The sequence below is a fragment of the Phyllobates terribilis genome, unplaced genomic scaffold (assembly GCF_046119375.1).
Source record: "Phyllobates terribilis strain yellow unplaced genomic scaffold, ASM4611937v1 Scaffold_12__6_contigs__length_324123572, whole genome shotgun sequence".
Lineage (NCBI taxonomy): Eukaryota > Metazoa > Chordata > Amphibia > Anura > Dendrobatidae > Phyllobates > Phyllobates terribilis.
The window spans coordinates 318,871,860-318,884,188 of NW_027362772.1; the positions used below are offsets into that span (position 1 = coordinate 318,871,860).

The window sequence follows — 12,329 nt, forward strand, 5'->3', positions numbered from 1 at the left end:
TGTATACCCAGGAGTGCTGCGGCCTGCCTGTATGGATGAGCCATGGACCTGTATACCCAGGAGCGCTGCGACCCGCCTGTATGGACGAGCCATGGGCCTGTATACCCAGGAGCGCTGCGGCCCGCCTATATGGACGAGCCATGGGCCTGTATACCCAGGAGCGCTGCGGCCCGCCTGTATGGACGAGCCATGGGCCTGTATACCCAGGAGCGCTGCGGCTCCATAACTGCTCAATGACAGGTCATGGCCTATCCTAAGGTTCTCGGTGGTACATGGGCAGTGGCTCCATCACTGTATTACCAGTCAGTGCTGCCATTAAGGAGACTGGAAAAACTTGGCGACGAGCACAATGGGAGCTTGTATGTTATTGGCTTCACAAAGGAGAACGACTTAAGAATTTGGGGAAATTCTTTGATTTTAGAAAGAAATATAACTGGAATAGCATCAACAAGAAGCGGCTACTACTGAAGCTGCAGACATGGGTGCTGAGCCTTGTACCTTGGGTCGGTCATCGTCTGTCACCTCCCAAATGGGATAAGACGTGAGAAGTCACAATATGGTCGCAGCATCGCCCATGTTTGCTGAGCGCCAGGAATAGTCAGCAGAAGGTTCCCAATGTTTCCTAAGAAACCTCCTTCCAGCCCCTGATGGCCAGATTCCTACATCTCCTCCGCCCTCATTCTCCCCGAGGATGTTCAGATTTAGCAGATATCTCGTCTGAGACTGAATGAAGCAACAAAACCGGATGGATGACTTCAGAGCCCACACACACGGCTGCAGGTTCCTCTGCTGCTGACATCTGCTATACCCACGTGCCATAAGATTATAGCATGTAAACGTGTCCTCCCCACCCTATGTTGGGACTCGCTGCCACCCCTCCATCACCCCGGTACCTATGATAGGTGGAGAGGCGCAGCCCTGGATGGCAACATCTGCGCTGAGGAACTAATATGGCGTTACTATTAACGAAACGCGTCTGTTTAATCATCACGCTGTCAGGCCGCTTCACATGAGGGTATAAATGGGCATCTCTGGACTGGTAAAGTTCCACATCTCAGATGTGTCCTATCGAGATAAACACACGGTTATGCAAGTCCCGAGGGCGAAGAAACGCACTTTACAAACACGTTCCCGCCAGAGTGCGCCGGTCTGAGGAGGAGAACATTGAGATCATTATGCAACATGCTTTCCACACACTACCACCGAGTGTTACCTCCCTGGTGTGGAGACAGCAGAGGACCTGGCCATGAGCGGCGTGTCGCCTAGTGAGGTAGATATCCAGGCTATGTGGGACACAACATGTCTCTGTCTATGGGGCAGGGTCATCTCATGCTCTCGTCATATAGTGCTGCGGAGAAGACCTCATCCGTCATCGCCAGGACATCCCGGACTCGTATCACAATGAGCAACCAGCAAAGCCTCACAGATCAAAGAGTAAGATGTCAGGTCTTCCACAGCTGTGGGGTCCCTGTTTGCAGCTACCTGTATGACACGAGTCTCACTGTCCTCAGCAGTCTTCCAACTTACAAGGCACCATGGCCCCTGAAGGGCGTTTTCGTGAGTCACACGTTCCCTCCTCAGTCTCTTTGCCCATATAGTCCACACAATACACCCTCTGTGTCCTTATTCCTTCCCCACAGGTCTGAGAACAATGTGACCAGCTCCCTACTCTCCACATAGGGCACGGCAGGTCCTCGCATACTCGAATGTCCTCTGGCTTCAGTTCTTGAGGACAGTGATCTGAGGGCACGCCATCTACATCCCGACACTCCACTGTCCTCCTCTTCCATCCAGAACCACAAGTCTTGGAGCACTGAGACCAGTCTCCTAGGACCCACTGAGATGATAGGAATGGCCTAAGGAAATTATGGGATAATTTGTCCTTGGTTTTCTTTTGGCTGTATGGGGTACTCTTAGGTATATAGAAGGTATACTTAATTTTCGGAGGGACGGACTCTCCGGCTACTCGCAGGAGTTGTATAGTCAGCACTTCCGGGAGGGGTTGAAAGCTTTGTATCCTCTCCAATGTAGTATTAGAGCCGCTATACAGCAGGACGGATCCTCGTAAATGCACGTCTTGTTCAATGGAAGACACGGCATAGTCCCCATTGAGGAGATAGCTTCCATCTGCTCTCCTGATGGCTAAGTAGATGCCATCATAGATGACACTGCGGTGACTGCGCTGCTTCACGTCAATACTGGTGGCTCCGGCCGGGATGGTGACAACGTCCGTGTATCCATACCTGCGGACACCCAAACCATTAGCTGACAAGTGGCTCAATCATTCATCGTTACGCTATATTCCCTCATATAAGTCATATGTGACCTACAATAATATCAGACGGCATTTACTATGGTGACATCATAGGTGGCCACGGTCTGCAGTTGCGACAGCCGAGCCGCCACAACTAACTGTTAATTATTGTAGCTGAGCAGGTATTTCTTTATATCGTGTATGGTGTGCTCTCTTCCCTTGTTCATTGTGTTTGACTTTTCATGATATGTGTATCGTTATTTGTAATGTATTATGTGTTGAATGCCACAATGCAACTCCATTTTGACCACAGTCCCTCTTTTTGGGTTTTATGGGGTGTTTTTATTCTTCTATTTTTGTGTTTTTTTTGTAATTAATAAAATTCTAATTATTCCGGATTAAATATCTTTTGGTATTTTTGTACTTTTTTTTTGACTTTCATAGCTTATTTATAGGTCATAATAACTGTTAATGGAGATTAGCCATTAAAGAGACCCTCAATGTGCTGCTTAATTCTAGGACAAAATGAAGAGTATTCGGCCCTAGACGTCACTCGGTTAGTCACACAGAAGGGACACTGAGCATCATACTTGCACTTGCTGAGCGATCCGGTTATTTTCCGGCAGCTGGATCCGTCTCCTCCGCAGACTCCACATTTGTCCAGTTTCTTGGTGGAGTTTAATATGTGATCACACCCAGCTTTGAAGCACTGACCCTGCACACACACGGAGAGGCTGTCCGGCCCGCACAGGGTGCCATCCACTACCTAGAGGAACAAAGACCGGATATAAGCGAGGCTATGTATCCACGCTCATCACACATCACCTGCAGTAAGTGCTCAGCTACTAGCAGAGAGGAAGGAAGAAGAATGAGCCCAGCAGAAGACAGCGGCGTCATCCAGGGGATGTTCAGCCCCAGACACTAAGCTGACGTGAGCCGAACCATGTCCACTCCCAGTGAAGTGCTATGGGCGCCTTGCATACTTCCCCATGAATCGGCAGACTTGGCGCTGGAAAGGCGGTGTGAGTGTCTGCGGTTTGAGGGATTGTGCTAGATCACAAACCTCCACTTGGCTGAGCCCTCTTTGGGATCGGTGGGGGAGCCCTGCAGTCGGACCCCAACAATCAGTAAGGTACCCCTGTGCTATGGATACTGCAGATAGTTGGGGAAAGAAGAATTGGGCATTTTGGATTTTAACATGCCTGATTCCTTGCTCTCCAGGGAAATCAGCTGCCACCAGAGAGGTCATATCTTTGTCCTCCCTCTTGAGAATACATGCACTCTCATGCACATGGAGCATGCATTTGTATGGAAGGGGGTCTCAGAAGGAATAGCTTGATTATAGAAGTTATAATGTGAACACATTATCAATCAAGGCTCGGGTCATTTACACTTCTTGTCAGAGAATTAAATGATAACATTATCCACCAGTGAGAACTGACCTTGGACTGGAAGACTTTAAATTCGCTTCCTCCACGTTCTTGGCACATGAGCTTGCATCGATCCCGTGGGGAGACCCCAGAGTATTTAGGGATCCACACTTTGAGATTACCAAGATGGTCCCTGAAGTTGTATATTTCGCACTGAAGATCCCGGAAACTCTTCTCTAAAGATCAGAATTGGAAGATTTTGGGAGGTTGGACGGCACAGAACACAGATCAGCTCAATCCTATTCTTATAGGGACAGTGAAGCCGCGGTGGGTCTGGGGCATCCGTGGTCCTTACCTTCCGGGGGACAGTCCTGTGTGCTGCACGACTCATACTTGGCTCTCAGACCATGACAGTATTTCCCTCCATTGTGGGGCTGGGGGTCGTTGCACTCTCTATAGGAGAAACGGACACCTCCTCCGCAGCTCCGGGAACATTCCCCCCATGGGCTCCAGCCGCCCCAGTTCCCATCCACCGGCACCTAAAACACAATACAACTTGGTTCTGGCGTGCTGTATGTATGGCATGACAATGTCTTTGGGCTCCGGGCACCGCATGGCACATACGAGACTGTTACCAGACATGTCAGATCAAACACTACTATTACAGACATCATTAATCTCTAACTGCAGCATGTCCTTCAGGAACCTGAGCACAGGGGGCGACAGCTCCTGTGGAAACTGTAATGGCCGCCATATTGTTATCAACCATTCCCACTGGACCGATATATAGGAATATGATTTCCATGACACCTGCCATTGTGATGTGACTCTGGAGGATGAGTGACATGATGGTGGAGAGGTCTGATGAGCCCCTCAATTACTGAGATTCAGCTAAACGTGTAGAGATAGGACATTACCTGAGGTGGAAGGACCTCATCTTCCAGCTGGCAGACCCCGTCCCAGCAGATGTGCTGCTGCCCACATGACGTGCCATCGGCCCAGGGCAGGCTCCCGTTCTTGGTGTGACACACGGTCTCAGTCGTCACTTTGCACCACAGCTGAGAGCAGACATCGTCTTGTCGGGTGTTGGCACAATGACAGAACTCTTGCCCGAACACCTGACGACACTGGTTGTCCAAGTCGTAGCGAGCTGACCTCCCGGGGAGCTCCGGCGGGAGGACGAGAGATGTCCCCGGAGCGTCCAGCAAGCAGTTCCCTAATGTGGCAAAGAAAAGGATTTAATCTGGATGCGGCAGACATTTCTACAACCACTATGTAATAAACCCTCCGAGATCAGCCGCCATCGCCAGGACACGGCTCGGAGCGAGCACAGCGTCCACTCAGCCACGAAAGCAGCGTGATATAATAATATATCTAGTAATATGGCCGCCTTTCTCCTCAGTGTGATATAGTAATATATATATAGTAATATGGCCGCCCTTCTCCTCAGTGTGATATAGTAATATACATAGTAATATGGCCGCCCTTCTCCTCAGTGTGGTATAGTAATATATATAGTAATATGGCCGCCCTTCTCCTCAGTGTGATATAGTAATATATATAGTAATATGACCGCCCTCCTCCTCAGTGTGATATAGTAATATATATATAGTAATATGGCCGCCCTTCTCCTCAGTGTGATATAGTAATATATATAGTAATATGGCCGCCCTCCTCCTCAGTGTGATATAGTAATATATATATAGTAATATGGCCGCCCTTCTCCTCAGTGTGATATAGTAATATATATAGTAATATGGCCGCCCTTCTCCTCAGTGTGATATAGTAATATATATAGTAATATGACCGCCCTCCTCCTCAGTGTGATATAGTAATATATATATAGTAATATGGCCGCCCTTCTCCTCAGTGTGATATAGTAATATATATAGTAATATGGCCGCCCTTCTCCTCAGTGTGATATAGTAATATATATAGTAATATGGCCGCCCTTCTCCTCAGTGTGATATAGTAATATATATAGTAATATGACCGCCCTCCTCCTCAGTGTGATATAGTAATATATATAGTAATATGGTCGCCCTTCTCCTCAGTGTGATATAGTAACATATATAGTAATATGGCCTCCCTTCTCCTCAGTGTGATATAGTAATATATATAGTAATATGGTCGCCCTTCTCCTCAGTGTGATATAGTAATATATATATAGTAATATGGCCGCCCTTCTCCTCAGTGTGATATAGTAATATATATAGTAATATGGCCGAACTTCTCCTCAGTGTGATATAGTAATATATATATAGTAATATGGCCACCCTTCTCCTCAGTGTGATATAGTAATATATATAGTAATATGGCCGCCCTTCTCCTCAGTGTGATATAGTAATATATATAGTAATATGGCCGCCCTTCTCCTCAGTGTGATATAGTAATATATATATAGTAATATGGCCGCCCTTCTCCTCAGTGTGATATAGTAATATATATAGTAATATGGCCGCCCTTCTCCTCAGTGTGATATAGTAATATATATAGTAATATGGCCGCCCTTCTCCTCAGTGTGATATAGTAATATATATAGTAATATGGCCGCCCTTCTCCTCAGTGTGATATAGTAATATATATAGCAATATGGCCGCCCTTCTCCTCAGTGTGGTATAGTAATATATGGTAATATGGCCGCCCTTCTCCTCAGTGTGATATAGTAATATATATAGTAATATGGCCGCCCTTCTCCTCAGTGTGATATAGTAATATATATATATATATAGTAATATGACCGCCCTTCTCCTCAGTGTGATATAGTAATATATATATAGTAATATGGCCACCCTTCTCCTCAGTGTGATATAGTAATATATATAGTAATATGGTCGCCTTTCTCCTCAGTGTGATATAGTAATATATATAGTAATATAGCCGCCCTTCTCCTCAGTGTGATATATAGTAATATATATAGTAATATGGCCGCCCTTCTCCTCAGTGTGATATAGTAATATATATAGTAATATGGCCGCTCTTCTCCTCAGTGTGATATAGTAATATATATAGTAATATGGCCGCCCTTCTCCTCAGTGTGATATAGTAATATATATAGTAATATGGCCGCCCTTCTCCTCAGTGTGGTATAGTAATATATATATAGTAATATGGCCGCCCTCCTCCTCAGTGTGATATAGTAATATATATAGTAATATGGCCGCCCTTCCCCTCAGTGTAATATAGTAATATATATAGTAATATGGCCGCCCTTCTCCTCAGTGTGATATAGTAATATATATAGTAATATGGCCGCCCTTCTCCTCAGTGTGGTATAGTAATATATATATAGTAATATGGCCGCCCTTCTCCTCAGTGTGATATAGCAATATATATAGTAATATGGCCGCCCTTCTCCTCAGTGTGATATAGTAATATATATAGTAATATGGCCGCTCTTCTCCTCAGTGTGATATAGTAATATATATAGTAATATGGCCGCCCTTCTCCTCAGTGTGATATAGTAATATATATAGTAATATGGCCGCCCTTCTCCTCAGTATGATATAGTAATATATATAGTAATATGGCCGCCCTTCTCCTCAGTGTGATATAGTAATATATATATAGTAATATGACCGCCCTTCTCCTCAGTGTGATATAGTAATATATATAGTAATATGGCCGCCCTTCTCCTCAGTGTGATATAGTAATATATATAGCAATATGGCGGCCCTTCTCCTCAGTGTGATATAGTAATATATATAGTAATATGGTCGCCCTTCTCCTCAGTGTGATATAGTAATATATATAGTAATATGGTCGCCCTTCTCCTCAGTGTGATATAGTAATATATATAGTAATATGGCCGCCCTTCTTCCCAGTGTGATATAGTAATATATATAGTAATATGGCCGCCCTTCTCCTCAGTGTGATATAGTAATATATACAATAATATGGCTGCCCTTCTCCTCAGTGTGATTTAGTAATATATATAGTAATATGGCCGCCCTTCTCCTCAGTGTGATATAGTAATATATATAGTAATATGGTCGCCCTTCTCCTCAGTGTGATATAGTAATATATATAGTAATATGGCCTCCGTTCTCCTCAGTGTGATATAGTAATATATATATAGTAATATGGCCGCCCTTCTCCTCAGTGTGATATAGTAATATATATAGTAATATGGCCGCCCTTCTCCTCAGTGTGATATAGTAATTTATATAGTAATATGGCCGCCCTTCTCCTCAGTGTGATATAGTAATATATATAGTAATATGGCCGCCCTTCTCCTCAGTGTGATATAGTAATATATATATAGTAATATGGCCGCCCTTCTCCTCAGTGTGATATAGTAATATATATAGTAATATGGCCGCCCTTCTCCTCAGTGTGATATAGTAATATATATAGTAATATGGCCGCCCTTCTCCTCAGTGTGATATAGTAATATATATAGTAATATGGCCGCCCTTCTCCTCAGTGTGATATAGTAATATATATAGTAATATGGCCGCCCTTCTTCCCAGTGTGATATAGTAATATATATAGTAATATGGCCGCCCTTCTTCCCAGTGTGATATAGTAATATATATAGTAATATGGCCGCCCTTCTCCTCAGTGTGATATAGTAATATATATAGTAATATGGCAGCCCTTCTCCTCAGTGTGATATAGTAATATATATATAGTAATATGGCCGCCCTTCTCCTCAGTGTGATATAGTAATATATATAGTGATATGGCCGCCCTTCTCCTCAGTATGATATAGTAATATATATAGTAATATGGATGCCCTTCTCCTCAGTGTGATATAGTAATATATATAGTGATATGGCCGCCCTTCTCCTCAGTATGATATAGTAATATATATAGTAATATGGCCTCCCTTCTCCTCAGTGTGATATAGTAATATGGCCGCCCTTCTCCTCAGTGTGATATAGTAATATGGCCGCCCTTCTCCTCAGTGTGATATAGTAATATATATAGTAATATGGCCGCCCTTCTCCTCAGTGTGATATACTAATATATCTAGTAATATGGCCGCCCTTCTCAGTGTGATATAGTAATATATATAGTAATATGGCCGCTCTTCTCCTCAGTGTGATATAGTGATATATATATATAGTAAGATGGCCGCACTCCTCCTCAGTGTGATATAGTGATATATATATATAGTAAGATGGCCGCACTCCTCCTCAGTGTGATATAGTGATATATATATATAGTAAGATGGCCGCACTCCTCCTCAGTGTGATATAGTGATATATATATATAGTAATATGGCCGCCCTTCTCCTCAGTGTGATATAGTGATATATATATATAGTAAGATGGCCGCACTCCTCCTCAGTGTGATATAGTGATATATATATATAGTAATATGGCCGCACTCCTCCTCAGTGTGATATAGTAATATATATAGTAATGTGGCCGCTCTTCTCCTCAGTGTGATATAGTAATATATATAGTAATATGGCCGCCCTTCTCCTCAGTGTGATATAGTAAGATATCTAGTAATATGGCCGCCCTTCTCCTCAGTGTGATATAGTAATATATATAGTAATATGGCCGCTCTTCTCCTCAGTGTGATATAGTAATATATATATATAGTAATATGACCGCCCTTCTCCTCAGTGTGATATAATAATATACATAGTAATATGGCCTCCGTTCTCCTCAGTGTGATATAGTAATATATGGTAATATGGCCGCCCTTCTCCTCAGTAGGATATAGTAATATATATAGTAATATGGCCGCCCTTCTCCTCAGTGTGATATAGTAATATATATAGTAATATGGCCGCCCTTCTCCTCAGTGTGATATAGTAATATATATAGCAATATGGCCGCCCTTCTCCTCAGTGTGGTATAGTAATATATGGTAATATGGCCGCCCTTCTCCTCAGTGTGATCTAGTAATATATATAGTAATATGGCCGCCCTTCTCCTCAGTGTGATATAGTAATATATATATATATATATAGTAATATGATCGCCCTTCTCCTCAGTGTGATATAGTAATATATATATATATATAGTAATATGGCCACCCTTCTCCTCAGTGTGATATAGTAATATATATAGTAATATGGTCGCCTTTCTCCTTAGTGTGATATAGTAATATATATAGTAATATAGCCGCCCTTCTCCTCAGTGTGATATATAGTAATATATATAGTAATATGGCCACCCTTCTCCTCAGTGTGATATAGTAATATATATAGTAATATGGCCGCTCTTCTCCTCAGTGTGATATAGTAATATATATAGTAATATGGCCGCCCTTCTCCTCAGTGTGGTATAGTAATATATATATAGTAATATGGCAGCTCTTCTCCTCAGTGTAATATAGTAATATATATAGTAATATGACCGCTCTTCTCCTCAGTGTGGTATAGTAATATATATATAGTAATATGACCGCTCTTCTCCTCAGTGTGGTATAGTAATATATATATAGTAATATGACCGCTCTTCTCCTCAGTGTGGTATAGTAATATATATATAGTAATATGGCCGCCCTTCTCCTCAGTGTGGTATAGTAATATATATATAGTAATATGGCCGCCCTCCTCCTCAGTGTGATATAGTAATATATATAGTAATATGGCCGCCCTTCCCCTCAGTGTAATATAGTAATATATATAGTAATATGGCCGCCCTTCTCCTCAGTGTGATATAGTAATATATATAGTAATATGGCCGCCCTTCTCCTCAGTGTGGTATAGTAATATATATATAGTAATATGGCCGCCCTTCTCCTCAGTGTGATATAGCAATATATATAGTAATATGGCCGCCCTTCTCCTCAGTGTGATATAGTAATATATATAGTAATATGGCCGCTCTTCTCCTCAGTGTGATATAGTAATATATATAGTAATATGGCCGCCCTTCTCCTCAGTGTGATATAGTAATATATATAGTAATATGACCGCCCTCCTCCTCAGTGTGATATTGTAATATATATAGTAATATGGCCGCCCTTCTCCTCAGTATGATATAGTAATATATATAGTAATATGGCCGCCCTTCTCCTCAGTGTAATATAGTAATATATATATAGTAATATGACCGCCCTTCTCCTCAGTGTGATATAGTAATATATATAGTAATATGGCCGCCCTTCTCAGTGTGATATAGTAATATATATAGTAATATGGCCGCCCTTCTCTTCAGTGTGATATAGTAATATATATAGTAATATGGTCGCCCTTCTCCTCAGTGTGATATAGTAATATAAATAGTAATATGGTCGCCCTTCTCCTCAGTGTGATATAGTAATATATATAGTAATATGGCCGCCCTTCTTCCCAGTGTGATATAGTAATATATATAGTAATATGGCCGCCCTTCTCCTCAGTGTGATATAGTAATATATATAGTAATATGGCCGCCCTTCTCCTCAGTGTGATATAGTAATATATATATAGTAATATGACCGCTCTTCTCCTCAGTGTGATATAGTAATATATATAATAATATGGCTGCCCTTCTCCTCAGTGTGATATAGTAATATATATAGTAATATGGCCGCCCTTCTCCTCAGTGTGATATAGTAATATATATAGTAATATGGCCGCCCTTCTCCTCAGTGTGATATAGTAATATATATAGTAATATGGCCTCCGTTCTCCTCAGTGTGATATAGTAATATATATATAGTAATATGGCCGCCCTTCTCCTCAGTGTGATATAGTAATATATATAGTAATATGGCCGCCCTTCTCCTCAGTGTGATATAGTAATTTATATAGTAATATGGCCGCCCTCCTCCTCAGTGTGATATAGTCATATATATAGTAATATGGCCGCCCTTCTCCTCAGTGTGATATAGTAATATATATATAGTAATATGGCCGCCCTTCTCCTCAGTGTGATATAGTAATATATATATAGTAATATGGCCGCCCTTCTCCTCAGTGTGATATAGTAATATATATATAGTAATATGGCCGCCCTTCTCCTCAGTGTGATATAGCAATATTTATAGTAATATGGCCTCCGTTCTCCTCAGTGTGATATAGTAATATATATATAGTAATATGGCCGCCCTTCTCCTCAGTGTGATATAGTAATATATATAGTAATATGGCCGCCCTTCTCCTCAGTGTGATATAGTAATTTATATAGTAATATGGCCGCCCTTCTCCTCAGTGTGATATAGTAATATATATAGTAATATGGCCGCCCTTCTCCTCAGTGTGATATAGTAATATATATAGTAATATGGCCGCCCTTCTCCTCAGTGTGATATAGTAATATATATAGTAATATGGCCGCCCTTCTCCTCAGTGTGATATAGTAATAAATATAGTAATATGGCCGCCCTTCTCCTCAGTGTGATATAGTAATATATATAGTAATATGGCCGCCCTTCTTCCCAGTGTGATATAGTAATATATATAGTAATATGGCCGCCCTTCTTCCCAGTGTGATATAGTAATATATATAGTAATATGGCCGCCCTTCTCCTCAGTGTGATATAGTAATATATATAGTAATATGGCAGCCCTTCTCCTCAGTGTGATATAGTAATATATATATAGTAATATGGCCGCCCTTCTCCTCAGTGTGATATAGTAATATATATAGTGATATGGCCGCCCTTCTCCTCAGTATGATATAGTAATATACATAGTAATATGGCCGCCCTTCTCCTCAGTGTGATATAGTAATATGGCCGCCCTTCTCCTCAGTGTGATATAGTAATATATATAGTAATATGGCCGCCCTTCTCCTCAGTGTGATATAGTGATA

The 12,329-nt window shown here is 41.9% G+C and overlaps 1 protein-coding gene across 2 annotated transcripts in view; it reads right to left on the reverse strand.

Moving 5' to 3' along the window:
* Window positions 1-960: 960 nt before the first annotated feature.
* The window catches only part of ADAMTS8 (ADAM metallopeptidase with thrombospondin type 1 motif 8), an 81,114-nt gene continuing 69,745 nt past the window's right edge, over window positions 961-12,329 (reverse strand). For both annotated transcript variants that reach the window (XM_073657473.1, XM_073657474.1), the window contains exons 6-10: window positions 4,542-4,840; window positions 3,980-4,163; window positions 3,697-3,860; window positions 2,845-3,020; window positions 961-2,243 (exon numbers count right to left, since the gene is read on the reverse strand). In XM_073657473.1, coding sequence (XP_073513574.1) covers window positions 1,508-2,243; window positions 2,845-3,020; window positions 3,697-3,860; window positions 3,980-4,163; window positions 4,542-4,840 — 1,559 coding nt within the window. In that variant the 3' untranslated portion in view covers window positions 961-1,507. The remainder of the gene's footprint in view (window positions 2,244-2,844; window positions 3,021-3,696; window positions 3,861-3,979; window positions 4,164-4,541; window positions 4,841-12,329) is intronic.